The sequence below is a fragment of the Podarcis pityusensis genome (assembly GCF_964106645.2).
Source record: "Podarcis pityusensis genome assembly, chromosome: 13".
NCBI classification, from domain to species: Eukaryota; Metazoa; Chordata; class Lepidosauria; order Squamata; family Lacertidae; genus Podarcis; species Podarcis pityusensis.
In genome coordinates, this window is record NC_138038.1 from 21,321,971 (window position 1) to 21,346,837 (window position 24,867).

The 24,867-nt window shown below is 41.3% G+C and overlaps 1 protein-coding gene across 7 annotated transcripts in view; it reads left to right on the top strand.

Moving 5' to 3' along the window:
• SKAP1 (src kinase associated phosphoprotein 1) overlaps window positions 1–24,867 on the top strand; it is a 312,733-nt gene that overhangs the window by 27,604 nt on the left and 260,262 nt on the right. For 6 of the 7 annotated variants that reach the window (XM_080979453.1, XM_080979457.1, XM_080979450.1 and 3 more), the window contains one exon: window positions 13,447–13,472. In XM_080979453.1, the coding sequence (XP_080835579.1) occupies window positions 13,447–13,472 (26 nt within the window). Of the gene's footprint in view, window positions 1–6,735; window positions 6,882–13,446; window positions 13,473–24,867 lie in introns of those variants that run through there. The other variant, XM_080979459.1, reaches the window with a different exon arrangement.

Here is a 24,867-nt window from a genome sequence, read left to right on the forward strand (position 1 = left end):
CCCTCATACCCTTTTTACTAATAAAACTGGATAGACACACACCATGCTATCCACATGATTGTTGCAAATCTATGTTTCAACTCATCTCATTAAGCAGGGCCAACTGAAGCAATGGGCCAGGTGGGGCACTGGCCCGAGGGTCCAGGAGCTCAGAGGGACTCCTCACTGGCCACAGCCCCATCCTGGCTGCAGTCCTTTGTGCCGTTGGAGAATCAGTGTGACAGCTGGGTCCCATGCTTGGTTTGGTGCCCCTGCTGCTACCTAGGGGCAGGAATCTTTGGGAACTAAGCATATAGTATGTTGACTGTGGAGGTACAATAACTTAAATCTTGGTAACTTTGTTGCAGGGTTTAATCTTGCCGTAGCTCAGCATTCATTCATTCATTCATTCATTTAAAGAGCTGACCATTTCCTGTTCAAAAATTCTGGAGATTGGGAAAAAATCAAGAGCAAGGTTACAAGTTCAATACACATTGTCTTTTGTTTCCTCTACAACGATCGTAGTGTTAAGCAGGCATTTATGCAGCAATGTATATACTTTAATGTATATGTTGCAAGGCTTGCATTGCACATAAGTCATTTTCCTAGTTTAAGCTGAAATCCTCATTCCATTTACATGGGAGTAAGCTCTACTGAATTCAACAGGACTTACTTCTGAACAGAGATGGTTAGGATTGCACTGTTAGGAATCTTCTTCATGGAGAAATAAACACATTGTTTTTGCTATGTTCCCGTTGAGCACAAGCTGTGGATCACTTTGCCAAGCTTAGCCCACAAGCTTTAAGAAGCCATTTAAACACCGTATTTTTTGCTCTATAAGACGCACCAGACCACAAGTCTGGAGGAGGAAAACAAGAAAAAAAAAATCTGAATCTCAGAAGCCAGAACAGCAAGAGGGATCGCTGCACAGTGAAAGCAGCAATCCCTCTTGCTGTTCTGGCTTCTGTGATAGCTGCACAGCCTGCATTCGCTCCATAAGACGCACACACATTTCCCCTTACTTTTTAGGAGGGAAAAAGTGAGTCTTATAGAGCAAAAAATACAGTAGCAAGATAAAATGCCTTGTTCTTATTTTTTAAATAAGCTTTTTATGACAGAAAATAATATAAAATGAATATGTGTGGTATAGGTATTTTATAGAGATAGTATTTACCCTACATTTAAATGTTAAATAAATAAAGGTCACACTAGGACCTTTTCTCTCTTGCCGCCCCATTTGCTTCCCATCTTTTTGTTCCTTCTCTTCTTACCTTGTACATTCCCACTCAGCTGTCAATTCCATCTCTTCCCTCCCCTTCACTCCAATGTTGCATACTACAGCCTCACTCCCACCTTGCTTTCTAACCACTTCATACATGCACTGCTTATATGAGGGGGTCCTTCTAGCACTTGTCCAACCAAAATACTTCTCCATGATAAGAATGGGATACAGCTCCAAAGCCCACATGTGGAGCAACACTGGCATATGGGACAGAGTCTTACATGGAAGCCAGAATGTTCTGGAATAAGTGGGATTTCCTCTGAAGGGCAGGGTCACTTGGGGAATCTTAAGACGTTTTGCTGTTAATTTATTTGGCACCTCCGTTGCCTCCACAAGCTATTAGATGCCATTGCAGGCAGATTTTGAAGGACATGTGGGGGGGGGGGATTAGAAGAATGGAGCACCTGGTGGGAATTGCAGGGCATTGCAAGGGTAAGGAGGGTCCGCATATTTTTTTTAAAGGTTCAGGTTAGGGGCATCTTTGAAAGTCAAGGACAGCCAAGAATTGTCATGCACCATGTATACTCTGCATTACAACACCAAATCGAAATTATGCACCAATAAAAGGCAAAATTGTCCAGCCTGAATAAACTAAATTAAGCAAGTTTGCTTATGTTTTGCATAATTTGTTCTGCTTATATTGGGCTGTATTTGTTATATTTCATACAAGGTAGAACTATAGGCTATTTCATTTTAGAAATGTTGCTTCTAATCAACTGCTTTATGCAATCTCTCTCTCCTTGTTTGACGAGTTTCTTGCTGTGTGCAACGTGCCCCATTATTAACTTTATACATTGTGATTAGATCCAGCTTTATATTTGAAATATGTCCCAAATCTTAGTGATTTTAATGTATTGTCTCTTACTAACAAAGAATTATGGTGATTGGTGTTGTTTGTTTGAGTTTGTTTTTGTTATGAGGAAGGACAAAGGCTATTCAGGGTGCTGAGCTTTCTTTTGCTGACTGTTAAAAGAAGTCCTGTTTTGTGTCCAAGCTGACCTTTCTGAGATTTCACCGGGCCTACGTTCTCTGGGGCATATTTTCACAGCTGTAAAGATTGGAAACTTGCGATTTCAAGATTTTCTTAGAAAAATATATGCTGGGAAATATTTGGCTTGGTTCTAGATATGATGGAATCTGGCAGTGAGTGTGCAAAAGGAAACAAGAACACGTTTTAAAGAAGCCAAAGAGTTATAGGAAAACTGGGCACGAAAGGACACGTGGGAAAGGATTTGGTGAGCAGGTGTTCAAATGTTAATGCCAAAGGGAAATGAGGAAACTGGAATGCATTGTACTGAAAGGACATGAAGGAAATAAGAGAAACCTGGTAGAGCAGTGGTTGGGTGCAAACTCTATGGACAGAACAGGGAGGTGGGCACTGGAGGTAGTGTGGCTCTGTATGTCAAGGGAAGACGTAGAATCTAATATACTAAGAATTAAACTTATGTGGGTATAAATACCAGAATTGCACTATTACCCCACAGACACTAAAACTCTGACAATGATAATGAGATGGAGGAAACGTCTCTAGATCCAACCCATTTATTTCCGTATTACGGACTGTGAACTCAGGCTGAGAGTCCAACTTCCTCAGGGTCACCCAGTTTCCATTTGACACCTACCTTGCCATGGTGTGTCACTTTTAAGACAGGGAAAGGAATAGCTGGATAATGAATTTCTTCACTTCTGCAGGCCACTTTGACAAGTGGGTGACCCGAGCCACCTGTCAATCACTCAGTTGCACTCCCAGTAATTCCTTTGTATCCATGGCTTGAGTTGAAGCTGGGCTGTGAAGGACTAAAAAAAAAACAACTTCTTTTGCAGGTGCAGTTTGAACCCCCCTCTCTGTTTTGCTTTCCTGGCTTAAAGGCAAGCCATGGGAGTGATGGATATTTCAGAAGTGCAGGTTGGGCTTGCTTCTGATTCTTCTTCTAGCTGCAGCTTGAATTTTCCTGTGACCGATATTATATATGTCAGGCCAAGGAAAGGGAATAGTTTGCCCCAAACAGCCTGATGGGCCTGATTAGGATATACCTCATGCTTGTGCCCAGGGCCACTAACATGGCAGCCTGATTTCTGCTGTTCCTGCAGCTTCTCTTCATTGGATTTATAGAGGGGTTTGATGTAAAACCAGTGTAGATTGTATTGTGGAATTGTTGTGCAGAGAATGCAAACTGGGTTTCTCAAATTCACATTGTCCCATTGTAAAGAGACCTTAAACTGCATACTCTTGCTCTGACATTTTGGTCATGCAATCACTGGCGCATTTACGCCATTGTAGACTGGTCTAAACTAGTCTAGTCTGATTTTAAGCCCCCACCTTTCAGTTCACTCAAGTGGGCAGAGTGTTTTTATCCTTCGTAAGGTCACAGCCGGGTATCCCCTGCAGAAGAACGTTGTGCGATGCCCCGCTGTATCCAAATCAATCTTTCCTGCTGGCTAATTAAGCACCAGTTTTCTTACTTAGCAACTTGGGACTGTGTAATTAACAGCCCGGGTTGCCGTGAATAATTGAAAGTTAGGCACTATCTTCAGGAGATGGAGGGAACCTTCTGGATACTGGATACTGAAATTGAGTGAAGTTTGATAAGAATGTAGAACTGGACTTTCTGTAGTTCTGAATCTGAATGTAGTGGGGAGAAGAAGTGCACGAAGGGTAGCTCTGTCAGGGATTTCTCCTTGTTTCACGCCCTGTGCCCTTCCTGTGTCCTTTGTCACTTCATCTCCCTTGAGCTTTCAGAAGACATTTGGTTCTCCCTGATCCTTCTCTGTTCTGTCTCCCTGGGCTCCTAAGTGCACTAGGGTGGCACAGGGGAGGAGTCCTTGCCTTCACATTGTGCCCCTTGAAATTTCAGGAAATGTTGCCAGACCTTGGCAGGTGCAAATTATTGTCCAGGCCTTTTGAAACACACTCCTGAAAATTTATCTTATTTATTCCCCACTTTGGTTTATGACACTTTATAATACTGCCCCTGAGGGAGTTAATGCCTTGCCCTGCTCCTTCTGACATAACTACTTTCCCTTAAACCATGGGTGAGGAACTGTTTTTCTGTTTAGAGGGTAATCTTCATGCTGGCATGGGGTGGTGCCAGAGCCAAATGTATGGAGGCACCCCCTTCTCCTTTCCTCTTTTTCTGCCACCCTCCCTATTTGCTTCTTGCTGGGGCTCCTAGATGTCTTGAAACAATGCTTTCTGACCAGAAGCGTTTCTGAGCCCTGGTTTCAATTAAGATCTACATACAGTCCTCTCTTCTTTCTTTTTAAAAGCTTAATTGGAACTAGAGGTTACCTTCCCCACCTTAAAAAAAAAAAAAAAAAAGTAGGGATGGGGAATCCCAAGTAGCTTCTGTTTACATTAACTAAGTATATGGTAATTTTAATTTCTAAACTGTGTTTGAATAATCAGAGATGAGAGCAAATGGGAAAGAGAAATTTCAGAGTAATCTTTAGCTCATTAGCTTAACTATAGCAATAGTAATTCCCTAGCAATAAGAAGCTCATTAAGTCAGATGGCTTGTGATATCAAGATAAAAGTGGTATTTAAGAATGTGACCTCTTGGTCAGGCAGGTAGCTGAGCTCTCTGGTTTTAATACCCCATTTTGCTTAGCCCAGTTGGATTTTACCTTTAATTAGCTAGAGCACTGGTTTTCATATTCTAGTATGTCTGAGAGCTGACATTTCCTCCACTTGGCAATTGGATTGGATGAATTCTGTTGAAAATGATTCTTGAGTCTTGGCTCTGTTGGCTTATCCTTCCCTGGGGGGCAAAATAGGTTTGATGGGGAAGCCATTTTTCTCTCTCTTCATGTCACTGCTTCATTTATATTTGAAACAGGCTCTGTTTGTGGAATGCTCTTCCCCTGAAAATGCCAACATGTTTGGTTTGTATCCAATGTTAGTCATGCTCCGAGTAGACCCATTGAAATTAATGGACAAGATTACCTTAGGTCAATTGATTTCAGTGCGCTTACTCTGAGCAGAATTTAACTGGATACAACCCTTTTTCATTTCAGGATCAAGTGAGGTATTTTTCAGTGTATCTGTGCAGTAATTACCTATAGTAGGTAGCCTCTTCTGTGATTTTTTTTGCTGTTCTTAGTGTTTATTTGGTTTTTATGATTTATGACTGCATTTATGTAATTTTATGGAATCTGCATCTTGTACCTTGGCCTGGGATCCACTGAGATGAATGAGATGAAGGGTGGGTTAAAATATTCCTAATAAATAAAGAACTAAATTCAATGACACTGTGTGTGCAGGTGAGGGAAGCTCCCCCTCCCCTGTTGTTCTTAGATGTATTTTGTTGCTTGAAGTACCTTTCATCTCACACTGGATTATTTTTTTATACCTGAGCTAGGTTCTAAGAAAAGTATCTGCAGTGAGGTGAGGCGAGGTGTGAAGTTCAGCTCTCCTCACCTGCACACATCTTCCTTTTTTTTTTTAACAGCTTGAACTTAAACACAAACAGGGCAACTATGGCTGCCATAAAGTTTGGACTTGAGCTGTGAAGGAGCACAAAACACATACCCCCAAACACATTGAAGCTAAAATCCGGGATGGCATCTTCCTGGACACAATTTTCCTGTTTTTTATCACGATAACACAGCGGCCATTTTGGTTGCCATGATCTTGCGCAATTTTGTGGCCCTGTTCCCCCTACAAAAGTGTTTTTTTCAGATGTAGTGTCCAAAAATGCACATTTGGGGGCAATGTGCAAGACTTTGACTCCGAAAAAGTGCTTTTTCAGGGGGATATTGTACCACGAAATCAGGACAACCAGAATGGCCACCATTCTCTTGTGATAAAAAATGGGATGTCCTGGTTTTTCTGGGATACTTGCAGTGTATGAAAGTAGATTTTGTAGGACCAATATAAAGCCTCATGAAATTGGAGTTTGAAATTTTGTGGGGAGTCTACATGAGGAAAGTAGGCTTCTGGCAGCAGATGACCACCATCTCAACTTGTGGAGGATGACTGGGATATTGACAGAGGGGGCAGAACTAGTGTGGTCACTTCTGCGTCTTCTCCATGCAGAGTTGAATTGTAGAAAAAGAAAAGTCTGAAGAAGACTTCTTCTTACACGTGCTCATATCTAATTTGTACCAAAGAACTTTGATGCCTTGTAATCCAGGATACTGATAATGTGAACATGGAGGTCTCGCTATCTGAACACAATGCGTTCTAAGGAAATTGTCCATTAGGCAAGTGTTAGCATAATGAGTGGACAATTTCCATTGATTCCTATGGGGAAATTTCTATTGCAATCCCGGCCACAAAATTTTGACCCGCAAATGAGAGAAAAATCACAGAATTTTTACCCCCAAATGACGGGAAAAGCTGCATTGTTTTATCCTGTACTTTCCATACGTCCCATGATCATATTATAAAGTAGTTGTGTTCTGTGTTATAGATAAAGCACTGCTAGGAGTTTTTTCTTTTTTCTTTACGATGTATTTCTTATCAATAAAAAAATTGCTGTGGTGAAAGCATGTTTTTTTATTCTGAAAGTAAAAAGTTTGAGAACCACGGCTGTAAAGTGTGGCCCCCCGGCAGGCTGCTTAGAGAACAATCCTTTTGGGCCCTGAAGAGCTACCACAGGGAGGAGTTTCTTCTTATGAGGTGATTTTGAGGGAAAGTGGAAGATTTGAGATAGGAAAGAGTTCGCACAGGAAGAGTGACTAAAAAGCACCCTTCAGAGGAGGCAGTGGAGGAGGGAGCTGCAGCTTTCTGCCCTCACACAGCATTCATCAAACAGCAGCTCTGCAGCCGGGGAGTGAGAGGAAACTGAGGCCTACAGGACCCATGTAGACCAGAGCTGTGTGGCAGCAGACAGACTCGGGAGACACTAGTGGATGTAAAACTACACATTGTAATTTTATATTGTGAAGTGTCCTGAGATCTTTGGGAATAGGGTGGTATACACATTTTAATACAGTGGTACCTCCAGTTAAGAACTTAATTCGTTCTGGAGGTCCATTCTTAACCTGAAACTGTTCTTAACCTGAGGTACTACTTTAGCTAATGGGGCCTCCCGCTGCTCCCGCACTGCGATTTATGTTCTCATCCTGAAGCAAAGTTCTTAACCTATTTCTGGGTTAGCGGAGTCTGTAACCTGAAGCGTCTGTAACCTGAAGCGTACGTAACCCGAGGTACCACTGTAATAGTAGTAGTAGTAGTAGTAGTAATAGTAATGGCAGTAATGGTGGTGGATAACAGGTTCATTATTAGACTCGATTTTAAAAAATACATATTAAAATGTTTTTAGACCACCTTTGAGAGCAAAAGCCCTACCTCAAGGCAGCTTACAAAGCAAAATAAGAGTACATAGTTAAGTACAGTGGTACCTCGGGTTACATACGCTTCAGGTTACAGACTCTGCTAACCCAGAAATAGTACCTCGGGTTAATAACTTTGCTTCAGGATGAGAACAGAAATCGTGCTCCAGCGGCGCGGCAGCAGCAGGAGGCCCCATTAGCTAAAGTGGTGCTTCAGGTTAAGAACAGTTTCAGGTTAAGAACAGACCTCCAGAACGCATTAAGTACTTAACCTGAGGTACCACTGTAAACAGCTGATAAACTGTAAAACAACTGTCCTTTTAAAAATGTTAAAATCCGACAAGAAGATACGGCTCAGACCATCATTCCAATAAGCACCTCTCAAGGGAAGCTGAGGAAAACAGATGTGTCTTCAGAGCTTTCTTCAGTTCGTTTCTTGAACGAACTTCAAGGAGCTTTAGAACACCGACAAGTGCAGGCAACGTTTAAAGTTATATACAAGTCAGCGGACCTAAAACATGGTGGGAAAGGGCAAAACTAGAGACTATGTCAGAGTTTGAGTCTGAGGTAAGTTCATCTGTCTTTCATTGTGCAAACATTGGTGGAAGGCTGGCATACTGTTTGTGTGAGACAGAAAAAACACCAATTCCATTTTTGTGTGCATCTGTGTACATCCTCTGATACTCATAACAAAGTAAATAGTATAATGTTGTGTGATATAGTGGAGTTTTAATGCTTAGCACAGGAATTAGATACTCACTAGTTGGTAACCCTATGGTACATTCTGTGTGGTCTCTAAACAACTGTACATCCTCCTTCAAATACTTTTAAGCAGTTGAAACATGTCAATATATTTCCTCCTATGCCTTAATCTTTTCTTATTTGCACAGGTATTGTAGGCCCAGGAGTGTCTTTTGTAAGAATTTCCTTTTCTTCTCATAAGCTGTCAATGTTAATACTGATTTTTAGGTCTGAATATGGCAGAGCATTTCCATTAATGTGGATATGGACTCCTGCTGTCTGGTGCTTTCTAAGAGGCTGAAAAAGAATTCACTGGTGTTTAGCTTTTGTTTTTGCATTGATGTGGGGAGAATTTAAACATCTATGGTAATTCATATTCTTCTTGGAGTATACTTTGATACCTTATAGGTCATGATCTGTATTGTTCCCATGATTTAAAAGTTCTTTCTACCTTCAATGTTATTTTTCCATCTGTTTCCTTGCAGATTAGTTATTTAATTTCAAGCAATATCGCTGTGGCTGCTTTGACACCATACATTTAAAGCACATGACTTCTGCAAAGAATCCTGGGAGCTGTAGTTTACCTGCACAGAACTGCAATTTCCAGCACCGTTAACAAACTACAGTTCCCAGAATTCGGGGGGGGAGTAATATACTTTATATGTTATTTAAATGTATGGTATGTACCCAGCTAAAAATGCTGAAGGTGGTATAGTCAAAACCAGTCCCTAATTTTTTCCCTCCGACTTCGGACCTGGAATGGATTTAAAAGTGTGTTCTGAGGTTTCTGTTCGCCTGCCTCTTCTTCCCTCTTGCCTGCTTGAAGTCCTGTTCAGCATCAGTTATTTTTCCTTGGGTGGACATTAAAATAGCCAACAAGTTAAACCCAGATTTGTCAAGCTCTAACTTAAATATCCGCTGTGGTGGTTTTAGTGTTCTCAATTGGCTAGAAGTGCAAGGGAGTATAATTATACCTGACTTTATAGATTTGTCTCACGGCTCGTTTATTCTAAACCGTTTTGGAGGGTGGCAGCCTTTGCTAAACGCTCTACCTGCCAGCTTTCTTTGACCCCCACCTTGAATGGGAGATTATGGTGTCTCCCTCTGTCGCTTAGTTGTTCACAGCAGTGATGCACTGCTTGCTTGATGTAAAGTGGAAGTTATTTTTGTTTTTTGAAACAAAGTGCACAGCACAGTCTTACCATGACACTATGGTAATTTGCTACTTCACAGGGGCAAACCTTGAATGCCATGGAAGGTAAGATTAGTCAGACAGATCTTATCTGTGGTGGGACAAAATCCACTGTCATTGAAATGAATGAAATGTAGCTTGCATTCATGGTGTGCTCAGGAGAATTTCCTGAAGAACTGTGACTAATGGTTTAGTGTGGAGGTGCCATTCGGTTTTATACCCCATTCCCCCAAATGTTTTGGGCAGCCCTGTACAATCCCCCCCCCCCACAAATCTCTGTCCTGAACAGCTGATCAGTACTGTGTGAGTTACACACATGCTATTTCTTTTAAAATAAGTGGCCTTGGGACACGGGGGGGGGGGGGTTTACAGGCTACAATTTGCCTCTGCCCCTGCAAAGTAATATGTACCTGAATGAATGCATTTCTTATATTAATGGTGGGGGCAAAAACCCTAAGACCACCATCTGACTAGCATAACAGGTAGCACCAACCATGTCAAAACATATGAAGAAAGTTAAGCCATGAAAACCAAGTTAGATATCATAATACTTGAATTAAGAACATAATTTTAAATGGGTGTTGACAGCAAAAGCATTTTAAGATGCTTCACAACTTTTGATGTTTCAAATAAAAAAAGCAGTTAATGTGTTTTATAACTTAATTCATATTGTCAGGCTTTGAAGGCTTGACTGTAAACATTTAAAGTCATTATTATTCAACTCTGTAAACATAAAACTAGGCACCTGTTGCTCACCTTGCTAGAACTAAAATCTTAGATCTGTGATGAGTATTATCCCAGGTTATCCAATACTTTAGTTTGTTAAGAAACATAAAACCTCCAAATGAGCTCTACTTTGAGCAAAGTGTTCAGGTTTTGCAAGGTTTGTTTGATCTAGCTTGCAAAATTTCTGGCTTGTTCTGCAAAGTACTTTGTTTTGATTTAGTAAGCTTTCCTCCCATTGTGAATAGCAGGGGATGGGGGATTTATAATTGAAAGTGTCACAGGGGCAAAGGGTGAAGGCCTCCCACACCATGGTCCAGATCTCTTCCAACCTACCTCCTTGCACCCCCCTGCCAAGGCCAAATAACTTCATGTCTAGTTTGTCCCATAGCTCTTGGAAAACTTTCCATATGTGTCTGTAATGTTACTTCAGCAGTGTTGATGGAAATGAAATGACAAGGGAAGAGCAAAATCAGGAAATTAATTTTAAAGTGGGTGGGAAACCTTTGGTAATTGCCATACAGACTTTTTTTTTTAATGTGTAAGTAATGTGGAGAAAATTGCTTGATTTCTGTTGTAACTTGCTAAGTTGGGCAGTTAGTGTACCCTATGTAGGGGATGTCTTATGACTCTAAAATGTGTCCCAGAACTCTGATTTACTTCGGAAAAACCCTCCACTGTACTGTATTAAAAATGACAGAGGTTAGGGACAGAAACACCTATCTTTTTGGTCAAACTGAAATTGAAAGTGACATAAAATCATTTTTGGCACCTAGTGCAATAAATGTTATGAAGAAGACATGTTCAGGAGAGATTAGGTGCCCCTCTCAAGGAGAGAGGACATGAATTCACTAAACAAGAAGTATTTGTGACTCGGAATTGCTCATTGTACAGGAGATGAAAGAATCTGCTCTCTGGGAAAAAAGAGAAGCCATCTGAGCAAATGGAAAAATTAGAATTGACCTACTTGGCGAGTCAGCAAGAGGTTTGTTAGAGATTGCAAGGAAGGAATGTCTGCTTTGAAATGATAGAGCTGGTGGTGATGGGATGTTCACTGTTATGTCAGGCCACACCAGGCTCAAGCCTTGCTGTTTTACAAGGTTTATTAAGCAGTTAATATTAAAAAGGAATGGCTGAATCTGTCAGTTTTGGTTTCTTTCAGTTTCTCATTTTTTCCAATCTTACTTTCAGTTCTCCATATTTTCACATGCACATTTTAAAAATCCCCCACTAATACACACATTTGTATGCAGTTTTGCCTATTGCACATGCACACATTTTAAAAATCCTGTTTCCCTCTAATATAATGCAAATTTGTGTATTATTTTCACTAATATATGCACTTGTGTGCACACTTTACCCTAGTATATGCATTTTTGCATACATTACTGAACGGTGGTATTGAAATTCAGTATATAATAACAACAATAAATAATCTGTCTTCTCTTATTGGTGCATCTTGTACCATCACAGTACACTTTTCAACAGTTGGTCAGATGCACCTTTTTACCCAGTTATTTGGTTAAGAGGATATTTTTCCTGTTGCTGCCTTATGTGCACTGCTGTTCTCGGATGCTATTTTGTCATTGATTGTTTTGTGGTTTTATTTCATGGTTTTATTGTAAATTGTACTTGTTTTAATTGTTGCATTTTTGTTATCCACCCTGGAACAATTTGGTAAAGTGTGGGCTATAATTACAAATAATAATAGTTCTTACAGTCACCAGGAAATTTTTCACTTTGTAAAAACAATTGCACAGAGAGATGCCAGAATCTGGAAATAAATTATGTTTGAAAACCTATACAGGAAAAAACATGTTTCTCAGTTTGGCTGAAGAGGTTTTGGCCCACCCAAGGGTATCTGCAGGAATATTTCTGGGGTGTGAATGGGCCAAAGTAAATTCTTCGAATAACTAGCATCAGAGAACACGGCTACCATTTCTAGCCATTCTGGTGACCGAACAATGGTGAGTCTAGGTAAGCCTAGCCTGAGAAACTTGTATTCCAGGACTACTCCATTGTTTCTCAGTGGATAGATCTTCTCTCTATCTATGGTTGGGCCTAACATCCAAGCAGTGTCTTTCAACACACCAGTAAAATTCTTCAATTCTTTCCCGGCTCCCTTCACCTCTTTCAGATCTTAATTGCATTACTGCTGCAGTCAACTTCACAGCCCTCACTCATTGCAGTTCCCTAAAAACAAAATTTGCGCTAAAAACACCAGCATACCAGGATAACACAAACCAGTATAACAACAGAGGGCAACATCAGGGTTGTCATACAGAGGTCTAACTCCCACCAGCAAAATGGGTATAATAATACTGGGCTACTTTGCATGGCTGGCATAAGTTACATAAGCCACACTCACAGTCACAGCTCCAACTCCTGCAATATGGGTTTAATAATGATTATATGCATTGGTATTAACAGAGTAATTTTTAAATGGTTGTGAACTAAAAAAAATTCAAGACAATGAGTATTTCATATTAGTCTTCTGTTTCTCTAATTGTCTATCTTCTTTCCTGAGGGCCAGTCATTGCTAGGACTTCATTCATTAGCTAAAATTACTAAAAGTAGGAACAGCCTAGTTTCTTGCAAAACAATTTAGAATAGTGGCTGCACATCTTGCTTTTTATGAAGGCTAGAAATCTGGAGGTTATATATGACTTATTAAGGTGGGGGGTAGCCATGGGTCTACCCTATTCTTTAAAAGAAAAAAGAAAAAAAGATGGAACTCTGGGGATTTTGACTTCTCTGAAGTGGGTGCTCCTGGGTCCACCCTACATATTAGCCATGGATTTGTTAAAGAGAAAGTAAGATGAGGTTCTCTGTAAATGCATGCCAAATAGTATTTAAAAAGCATTTAATTTTTGAACACTGCTAAAATAACAGGGCAGCCCAAGAAAGAAGAGATATTGCTTAGAGTATTGATGAGTTTTGATGTCCCCTGCTGCTTATGTGGTGTCCCTAGCCATCTATAACCTTTCAAAGACTAAATAAAAAAAATCCTTCCAGTAGCACCTTTAAGACCAACTAAGTTAGTTCTTGGTATGAGCTTTCGTGTGCAAGCACACTTCTTCAGAAAGCTCATACCAAGAACTAACTTAGTTGGTCTTAAAGGTGCTACTGGAAGGATTTTTTTTATTTTGACTATGGCAGACCAACACGGCTACCTATCTGTAACTTTCAAAGACTAGTTCACAGATGGAAAAGAGGAAATTAATACTGATGTCTTTGTCTGTTACTCTTTCAGGTATCATTTGGGATTCCTGCCTGGTGGTAAGTGTAGCTTTAAAATTTTGATCAGAAAAGAGGATTGTACCAATAGTGTAGACTAGTGAACCATATGCCAAGACTACAGTAATGACACATGCTAAAGCTGAACCAAAACTTTATGCAACTTTGATTTTAAAAAGTCAAGATTCAGTTTGTTTTTAATTTCAGAAATGTCCAAATGTTGCTTTTGACTTTGTGGGGCACTTCAAAATCATAATCATGACATAATAATTGCTGGTATCAAATCAACAAATTCAGTACTTTTAAAATAACTTCTTTTTCCTTCCTAAAGCCTTTCACTCTGAAATATTCTGTAATTGTGAATTTAAGAAATGTTAATTTGAGGAAATTTGCATGAGGAATGTTTGCTCCAACTTTCCCCCGTTTAATGTATAGCACATCATATTGTGGAGGCAGAGGGTCACTTGAGTAGTGTACATCTACACATTCTTCAAAGGTGACTCCCTCCACCCCTGGCCTTCATGAATTTGGACGCTTTCTTTTTCTTTCATTGAAAGTTGACATTCTCATGGCACCTTTTGTATGCGTATTCATATTGCTGTGGACAGGTTGCTTTCCATTCTTTAGAGTCCTTAAAACAGAATTATTGCCCGTTGTAGAAAAACAGGTTCATTACTGGAAAACCTTTTGCTGAATTTCTGTAGGAAAACCAATTGATTAAGGGCTTTTTCTTTTACTTGCTTTTTTTCATTAATCATTTTTAACATCATGTTTTCAGTGTTCAGCCATGAGAGTAGTAGCTTTAAAAAAAAAAAAGAAGAAGAAGCCTGGGGTTCTTGCAACACTTTAGAGGTTGCACATAAGTGCTGTGTGTCCATGTACACAAAACTTTCACATTTCCCACCATTCTGTATTTGAGGAAACCAAATGGATTTGGATTGATGCCGACCTCACCTTCATAGTTTCAGATGGTTATGAGTGGTTCAGCATAATTCTTTGCCTGAGGAACCTGTAGAAGGAAGGGATATTGCGGTCACATAGTAACAGGGTCCACCAGCTGTGTGAGGTGATCTGGGTAACTGCTACTGGATTATTCACTAGCATCCAAAGAGAGGGTGCTAACCACATTATGTAGACTAGAGCCTGGGCAGAGTGCTTTGATTCTAACATGGGCCAATGATGTTTTCAGTTTTTCATGAGGGCTCTTTTTGTGCAACGTAGATGTCTGTAGTCCAAAGAGCAACAGTTTTGCCATGACAAAAAGAAATATAGAGATGGTGCAAAGATGCATACACCCTTTTACAGATGTGCACACTTCCACATGGGAAATATATGAGGAGTAATGCTTGAGGTTTGTTTGTTTAGGAGTGTTGAGTAAGACAAAGGATGACTGTAAGGGTATTGGGTTGATTTTATTCCTCCCCTAATGATCAGGGCTTCTCTGATCTGACCAAAAGACCAAGAAGCAAGACAGCTGTCTTAAGCTCTGAGATGTAAAAAAGACTGTAGCTAGTGAACCAGTTAGAGTTGGGAACAGGTATTCTTAGCACTGAAGCCGCCTGATTTCAAGTGGCAAATATAGCTTCTGGAGCCCAAGCAACAAACCTGTTCTTTCAGTGGGAATGGCAACTCTGCCTAGAACAAGACACCCCACGAAATTCCAGACATGAAACTGTCCCTGCCCATAGCTCCTCCATCTTGTCTGGAATTGGTTTCAATTTATTAGCCCACATCCAGCCTATCACCACCTTCAGACTGGGTCAGTATCTGTGCTGCCTCTCCTGATTCAGATGGTACAGAGAGATATTGGGTGTGACCAACATATTAATAACACTTTCTATTGCTCCTCTCTGAAATCACCCCATTCATAGGAACAAAAACACAGCAAGATGTGTGTTCGCAGCCCCCAATCCATGTAGGCATTCCAGGAGGATGCCATGGTCAGTGGCATCAAAAGTCACTTAGAAGTCAAAGCATCAGCACTCCGACATCCCACTCCTGACAAAGATCAAATCAAGACAACTAAGGCAGTTTTTCCTGCCAAAACCCAGTCTTAGTTGGATTGGAATGGGTCTAGACAATCTTCTTCCTCCAAGTATGCCTGAAGTTGCATCATCATTGCCTTCTTGATTTCCTTGCAAAAAAGGGGATATTGGCGATTGGGCAAAGGTTGTCTAACACTTTCTGGTCCAGGCTGGTCCTTTTAAGGAAGTGGTATACCACTGCTGATACCACTGGTCACCAGCATTTTTTGTACCAGCATTTATCCTCCTGCAGTGAGGCATTTATCACTCCCTGGACCCACCCACTCAATCCCCTTTGGAAGCTTTTATTAGCAGATAAGGGCAAGGGTCGAGAAGGCATGTGGTAGACTGAATTTCTTCCAATAGCTTTCTCACATGTTCAAGTCATACTAATTGAAACTGATCCAGTAAAAAATGAGCAGATGGTGTGCTGGACACTTACATAGGACTAGTGCTAATTTTGGACAGATCCAAGCGGTTTTATCCTCAAAGTGCTTCACTAATCTGCCACAGCAGGCCTCTGATGGTACCATCATCTCCTCCATCTGGGTAGAAACCCTTTGCCAAATGGAAAAGCTCTGCTGGATAGGTACTAGAGGATGTACTGGTGGCAGAGAAATAGGTCCTCTTCACCACCATCATGGTCACATGGTAGGCCCAACAATGTGCTTGTACCTGTGTTCGGTGAGATATGTCTCAGGTTGTACACCACTTGTGATTCAGCCATCATCCTTCTTGCTTTATCACCTGTAGCTCCCTGGAATAATAAGGAAATCTGAAGGCTCCACAACCTTGAAGAGGGCACCTGAGAGTATTTGTGTAGAGGTCCCTTCCCTTTCTCATAGAATCATAGAATCATAGAGTTGGAAGAGACCACAAGGGCCATCGAGTCCAACCCCCTGCCAAGCAGGAAACACCATCAGAGCACTCCTGACATATGGTTGTCAAGCCTCTGCTTAAAGACCTCCAAAGAAGGAGACTCCACCACACTCTTTGGCAACAAATTCCACTGTCGAACAGCTCTTACTGTCAGGAAGTTCTTCCTAATGTTCCATAGTGAGACCAGGGTCTCAACAGGAGCTCTGATCATGTCAGAGCCTTCAAGAATTTCTTTGATTTTATAAGTCTCTGAACCTTTCTAGGTCCTGCACCCCTGATGCCACAAATCCAAATATTGCCAAAAAATGATCCATCTATGAAAATGGGTTCACCACAAACCCTAATACCAACAGATCCCTGCCTAACTCTCTTGCAAAGACCAGATTCAGGGTATGTCCTGTGACATGGGTTGGGTCATGATGGATGTGGTGGTGGTCCCCCTGACCATGCAGAATGGATTTTTGTACACATTTGCACATGTTGATAGTAATTATCTGAACAGCAGTGCTTTAAAAACCCCCACTAAGGTAGAGAAGGGGTGTATAGAGAAGATAGAACAGTCAGCAAAATAATCCATATTAGCTTAATTCCTTTCATTGTCTTAAGAAATAAAATTCCAGCATGATAGCCACTCACCCCCCTCCATTTACTGTCATGGAGTGGAGGGGGGCAGAGCTCTACTTCCAACACATGCTCGTCGCTGGCAACACAGAAATGTCAGAAATGCAGTGGTGCCTAGAATTCCCACTAGGATGGTGTTATCACATTTTAATATGAGTCTCGGTGCTTCTAATTGCTTTCAAATCATTGTTTTCCTGCATTTCCTTGATGAACCGGGCATCTGGCGTCATTGGAGAGACGGTAAAGCAGACAGCTGTGTTCGGAATTAAAAAAAAACCCTGATTGGAACACATAAAAGGCATAAAAATTAGATTTTTCTTCCTCCAAGAAATGTTTACATCTATATTTTTAAAAAAATAAACTTTCACTATTTGTGTTCATTTGTTAAGCAGTCATAGGGCTGTATTAGGGCTCTTCACATCAGCTCATTTTTGTGTGTAATGCATTTGGATTGTATTTGACATATCTATTTTAATATGCTGAATTTATTGTTGAGCTGCCTGCTTTGACAGGTCTGATCTAATAGGGAATGCAAACCACAGCAGTTAGAATGGCTTCTAAGCTTGCTTTCTATTTTCAAGGCTAAGGTGTGTATGTATGTATGTATGTATGTATGTAATAGGATGGTTCTTGATAATGTTAAGTGTGCTTAGGCCCTATTGAAATATATATGAAAAGTTAGTCACAACTAACTTGATTCCATCAGCTTCAATGAGACCTAAGGTTAGACAACTTAGCCTGGATCCAAATGGTGAAAGAAAGAATTCTGTGTCTAGATAGAGATATTGTGCCCCATAGGCTTCTGCTTTCCACATTTCCTTTCTCGTTGATAGTCTTCATCTCAGCAGTACTTCCCTCAAGCTTTAACTTGTGCTTCTGGAAATCTGTGGTTAGCAGTTGTCCAGAATCATTTTCCCTACAAAGCTTTCCGAAGAAGAAGAAGAAGAAGAAGAAGAAGAAGCAGCAGCAGCAGCAGCAGCAGCAGCAGCAGCAGCAGCAGCAGAAGGGTCTGCAAGACAGAGCTGTTCCACCAGGCCTTTGGCCAAGTCACAGTCTGATCCTCATAGAACTCTAGCCCAATGGTTGCCATTAATTTGATTCTGAATTGATTTTAGAATGTATTTCAATTAATTGATTGTGATTTTATGTAAACTGTGTTACTTTTACTGTTGTTAGCCGCTCTGAGCTCTGCTTCGGCTGGGGAGGGCGGGAGATAAATAATTTATTATTATTATTATTATTATTATTATTAAGAAGAAGAAGAAAAAAGAAGAAGGGGGATCAATTAAGAAATAGCAGGACATATAAAATAACACTTCTGGCTCTTCTTATATAGCATACTTCATGTATTCAAAGTTCTTCACATATGTTATCTCAATGGTCATTGTCATGATTATATATATATATTAAAATAGAGAGCTGAGGCTGGGAGAAAGATAGCTTTCCTTTAGGCTACAATCCTATAGTACAGTACAAACTTTCTGAGGAGTAAGTGCTGTTGAACACAGTAAGGCTTTCTTCTGAAGAGAGATGTATAGGATTGCACTGTAAAGATGACTAGGTAAGATGTTTTTGTGGCATAAGTGAGGCTTGTAGTAGGGACTTCTCAGTTCACACTCCTGGTCGCTCTGTTACAATGGTGCAGGGAGGAAGAATAAGGGTGTTTGACATTCCTGGTAGGGATATTGGTTGTCATCTGACAGGAGTCCATAATGTCTGATCCACACTTAATACAACAGTCTTGCCGCCATAATTGAAGTTACTTGGAGGAGGGGCAGAATTGCTTCCCCTAGCAGCTCAATCATACAGAGCAACATCCAACTTGTTCTTAAATTTTGACTGATATTTCCATTCCTTGACTATGTACAAGTGTGTGTATAAGGAGAAAGAAAGAGAATTGGTTCCCAGACAAGAAAGCAGGGAAATGTACTGCACTAAGTGTGGAGCTGCCCTTTTAAGCCATTCTACAGCCACACAGTGGTAACTTACGCTTGTGCTTTAGTGCAACGAGTGACAGAAGGTAGATTGGGATCTACTTAGTGCTCCAAGTGCCACCCCACTTTTCAGGTGATATTAAATTTGGCCTAACCATCCCCTCTTCATTTTTCCTCCCACTTTGGGCATTGGATCTCTGGATGCTTTGCAGTAGATCAACAAGGGTTTTCGAGTCTTAAATGTCCAACAGGAGCAACAACTAGAGATTCTATCCCCCTTGCATCTTATTTAATTGGGTGGGAGGTGTGAAGTGAATTTTCTTGTAGAATAACTAGGAGCTCAGTTTTGGTGCTGAACATAAATTACTGGGCTGAGGCAGCCTCCTATTAATTTTTGTGCATATCTGTCCCCTGCGTTCCCCACCATTCTTTTGTACCTGACCTACTCAGTTTGTAGATCCCATAACCCTGAAGTCTATACAGAACTTGAAGAGATTTGGATGTGGGGCAGAAGGATAAGGTTTCCTGTGCTGGATTTTAAAGCTAGGAATCTTTTTTTTAATCAAGCCCTACACCTACTGAATTGAATTGCTATAGAGGTGAAGGTGCTGTATCTGCTGGCTTTTCTATATATACACATCCAAATACTTTACTTCTGCTATAACTGTTTTGCTCTTGGTATTCTTGTCCATGTAGTTATGACAAGGATAAGTGGCAAATCGTTAAAGCAGCAACCAAGAATGCAAGATTTTGCTGTTAGAAGTGAATTAGTCCTCTTTGAAGCCAAAGAGGAGTGTTCTTGAATTAATGGAGTGTGCCTAGATTTTTTGGCTAAGTTCTGTTTACTCAAATGTCCTTGCTCTCTTGATGTGCTGAGGGGTTCTTGCATAAGTTGTAAGCAAAAATCAGAAACTCTGGCCTGCCTTGGATTTATGATGTGACTTAAGCTGCCAGGGGTAAAGCACCAGACTGTCAATATTTATGCCTCGTTGTTAATATATATATTCTGCTGAGTGCTTGGGGTTCCTCTTGCTGTTGAAGTGCAGGTAACAGAACTTGGATCTCTCTCTTTCTCTTTAGAATTAATTGTGATGTTACAGAGAGGCTTAATTCCAGCCAGGATTCAGACTCAAATTTGCTTTTAGAATAGAAAGAATGAAGATGCATGCTTCTGGGCAAGTGCAAAGTGCTTTTTCTCCCAGGAAATAACTGCAGCTTGCCTTCTATACCGGGGTTTAGTGAGTAGGGCTTCCTGGAACTAGAATGTGATTTTAGGAAACAAAAGCTTGAACCCCAGCAACTCAGTCATAGGGTTGAAAGGAGTCTTGTAGGCCATCTACTCCAACTCCCTGCTCGATGAAGTAAAACCAGAGCTAAAGCATCCCCTACAGATGGTTTTCCAGACGCTGCTTGAGGGGAACCCATGCTAGGTAACTGGTTCCAGTGCTGAATTGCTTTTCGTGTCAATGATTTTTGCCTAATGCTCAAACTGAAATCTGCCTTCCAGTATATTAATCCTATCATATCTAGTACTACCCTCTGGAGGACCAGAAAAGAAGTCTTTGCCCTTATCTATGTGACAACCCCTTGGGTTTTTTAAGGGTGCTAAGATGTCCCTGGGGATGCGGGTAGCGCTGAGAGTTAAACCACAGAGCCTAGGGCTTGCCGATCAGAAGGTCGGCAGTTCGAATCCCTGCAACGGGGTGAGCTCCCGTTGCTCAGTCCCTGTTCCTGCCAACCTAGCAGTTCAAAAGTACATCAAAGTGCAAGTAGATAAATAGGTACTGCTCAGGCGGGAAGGTAAACGGCGTTTCCGTGCGCTGCTCTGGTTCGCCAGAAATGGCTTAGTCATGCTGGCCACATGACCCGGAAGCTGTACGCTGGCTCCCTCGGCCAATAAAGCGAGATGAGCGCCGCAACCCCAGAGTCGGTCACGACTGGACCTAATGGTCAGGGGTCCCTTTACCTTTACCTTAAGATGTCCCTACTCACTCTTCTATGCTTCAGACTCAATGTACTGAGTTCCTTCAACTTTCCCCCTGTCCTAGGGCTTGTATTTCCCCTTTGTTCCCCTTTCCTGACTGCGCCTGGAATACTATGTACAGTTATGGTCACCACACTTCATAAACAATATTATAGAGCTGGAAAAGCTGCTTCTTTGGGACCAAGTGCTTAGACACAGCAATCTGCCCTGACGCTATTAAGAAAGCTCTGCTGATGTGGTTAGCACAGTAGCCTGAGATGAGAAGAGGAGCAGAGTTTCCAGTAAGGCAGAGAGAAAGTGAGACAGAGAAGTCCTTGGGGAATGTCTGGGATTCATTCTGCTAAACACCTTTGTTGAGCATATTATGCTGCTGGATAAGGGAGGATCAAATATTTACTAACCTTGTTCAGGGAAACAAGGAATTTCCTTGGCAGTGTTTTACCAGTTGCTGGAAACCTTAGGAGGGGAAAGTGCTGTTTCATTCTGGTCCTGCTTGTCGACTTCTCATAGACATCCGGTTGGCCATTGTGAGAACAGGATGCTGTCCATTGGCCTGGACCAGCAGGTTCTTCTTAAATCCCACATCATCTCTGTGTTGAACAATTTGTAACGTACAAATTCCATGCAGGTGAGTAAGGAGGGTCTGATTGCTCTAGTTGTCTTCCACCAGCTCACTTGCTTTCTATGCAAGCTACAAAGGGAGGAATGTTTTTTACCTGCAAAGAGGCCAGTAGCCTACATTTCTACACTAGCTATAAAGTATGGCCAACATGCACACAGTGCTAGCCCGTTAACAGGTGAGTGTAAAAACGTGCAGTTTAAGAACTTCTGTGAGAAGGAAATAGAACAGGCTCTTAAAGGGCTGTACCCTGAATTTAACACCATAGTCTAGATTAGAGTTTCTCAACCTTTTTCTGACTGTGGCCCTATTCCAACCTTGTTTCCTTCCTGTGGCCCCCCCCCCGTCCTACCAGTAGAAAGGTAGCTATTTAAATGTTTTGTTTGTAAATAGAACAGCACCCCACACACTAACACTGCTGCAGCCACGTACGTTGCCTGTGACAAATGAGATGTGGACAGCTTGGTGCGCACAGCAGTGGAGTGTAGAAGTAGGAGGGAGAAGGAAGTGGAAGTGACGTGTGGTGATCCATCCACTGGAACCCAGTGTTACTTCTCTGTTCACTCTACTTCTCTACTTTCTTTTTTCTTAGTGACTTCTCTGTTTCCTTCATTTCTCACGTCCCTCTGTGGACCCCTAGTCTCATACCGTGGCCCCCCATTTACGTTATTTTCACCTGTGGATCCCCTTGGAATATCCTGGGAACCCCTAGGGGGCCATATGGCCCCTAGTTGAGAAACACTGCTCTAGATGAGTTCTAACTCTTATTTAAACCTTGGTTGTTTTTTTATTTACTACTGACCTTCATTAAGACCACAATATATTTCCTGCTGAATCATGCAATTTCCATCATGCATTCTGTTCCTATTTTGCAGTCAGCTAAATGTTTTTGACCGGTGCTCATAAGGCATGAAGGTGATGACCTGCCTCTGTTTGTCTGCAAGATACTGAGCATATTTCACTAAAGTTTGGTGGTGTCTGCCCAAAGAGATTATAATCTCTACTAGATTGAGGTAACAGGGATAAGAGAGGTTGATGATTTATTTACTGTTACTTTTTATTGATTAATTTTTTCAGTGCTTTTCGTTGAGCAGCAGTTAATAAAAGTATATTGAATTAAAGAATGAGTAAAAGCAACCTAAATACACAAATACATGTGTGACCATTCCTGGTTGTCATTGGCCTGATATACACAACAAACTAATATTTTTACTTAGTGAGACTGTGTCTGATCCTGGAGAGGAGCTTATTGCCGTTTTGCTTCTCCCTGCACTGTTAACTGCACTGAACTAAGCCAAGGTTTAGCATAATGTGCCATCAGAACCAGGCCTCAATTTAAGATTTCTTCTTGCTAATCGTGAGTTGTAACTGAGGCTTGTTCTTAAATCGTACAAAGTTGAACCATGACATTAATTTGAAACAGGTTCTAGGTCCGAGTGTTAATAAAACCCTCAGTTTCAATTGTTTAAAATGCATTTTCAGCTTTTAGCTAGTTTGCCTCTCCTGATTCCTTGGGTCCCCTCCCCTCTTTCTCAAGAGGAGGTTGAGGATATTGATCAGCTTCACAAAGAACATGGAATTACTTGGGATCAGAGTAAAGATGCTAAATGTGCAGTAGAATGCGGAGTTAGGGAAGAAGTAAAAAAATTAAGGCTTTCTTCTGAGTTTTATGGCTCTGGTCATTTAATGAAATGCTAGAATTGTAGGACTGCGCTTTAAGGAACCTTTGGGCTGTGAGAGCCTTCTGAACTGAGGCACATTCTCTCTGTGAATCTCTGGGAGCCAAGCATCTGCAGCAAAGAATGGGGGTGGTACAACTGCTTTCTGTTTGAAGAAATCTCAAGGGATACTTAAATGAGCACATGTCCCCACCGTTATTTTATGCTCATGATGAACCACAGAGAGGTAAAGAAATGGCACCTCTGGGAATTGTGTACATGATATATTGTCTCCATGTAATGTCACCTGAGCCATGGATTAGCACAATGAGAGTGTCTAGGGATTTCTAAAGCCATCAGGCTGGTGCTGAGCTTTAAGCAGACACTGCTCAAATTCTATTAAAAGTTTCCTTTTTCACCATGAGGGCTAGAAACTTTCATGTACTTCTGGTAAAATGCAGGCTATGCCAGCTTGCTTCCTAACAGGAGGAAATAATCTGAATGTTGATAAGTGAGGAAGAACTGTGGCTATAGTTTCTAATAAAAGCGCCTTCATTTGAGAGCTACAGTTTAGCACACAGGGAGCCAGGAATACATAAACAGGCATCTTCCTTGATGTGGGTTACACCCCCATGATTTTGCTGTTACAGTTTTGCTCTGCTGGACTTCCAACAAGGATTGCAGAAAGTTTGCCACCTTCCTCAGAACATGTAGGACCTGGCTGAGAGAGACTTTCCTGTCCATTAGAGCCACACCAGTGTAATAAAATAATAACATCCAAATTGTGAAATAATTTGGAGCAGTAGTAAATAAGTTGTGACTCCTGTCTTAGTTCTGATCAGTTGAGTTTACCTCTTGCCTGACCACCATTTTCTTGCAGTAATACAGAATTTGCTTTTTTAAAAAAAAGAAATTTCAACCAACTTGCCCTATTTGTAGCTTCAAAAAATAATGAATATTCAATGCAAGGCTGGTGTGTGTGTGTCTGTGTGTGAGCATCGGGCACCTTTTGAGGCCTGTGCCCCAGTAGGGGCCCTGTTGCCAGTCTGTGGCGCCTTCTGGTCCTGCTGCCACCGTTACTTTCTGTTGCTGTTCATCGTCTTCTTTGAGTGGACAAGTAGGAAAAGAAGAGAGAAAGGGCAGTAATAGTCTTTGCATACTTTCTCTCTCTGGAACATGATGCGAATTAGACCCAGAGATAAACATGTAGCAATGGACAGTAGCAAGGAGGAGGAGATGGATGTTCTTGGCATGGGCCGTACTATGAGCATCTTGCTCTTGCCCCTCCCTCCAAGACTCTGTAACCTGCACTGCTTAAATGTTCATACCTTTTCACAAATTGCCCCAAATAACATTACTAGTTCATCACCTCACAGGATTTGCTTGATGATTATGTCCCCCTATGAATAAAGTGACACTACACCTGCCTCATTTCAAAGATTGCCCAATACACACCTGCAGCTATTTTGCAAAGGCTGCTCCCCACCAGCTATGCTGGACTGTTACAACAAAAACAACACATCCCTGTGGTACCTTTTAAATTTGGGATAGAGGAACCAGTGGCCTTCCAGATGTTGGACTTCAACACCCATCAGACCTACCCAACATGGTTAGGGATTATGGAAGTGTAATCAGGTGGCATCTGGAGGGCCATGGTTTACCCCTTGCTGCTTAAAAGACTAACAAGTTGTAGCACGAGTTTCCACAAACCAGAGTCT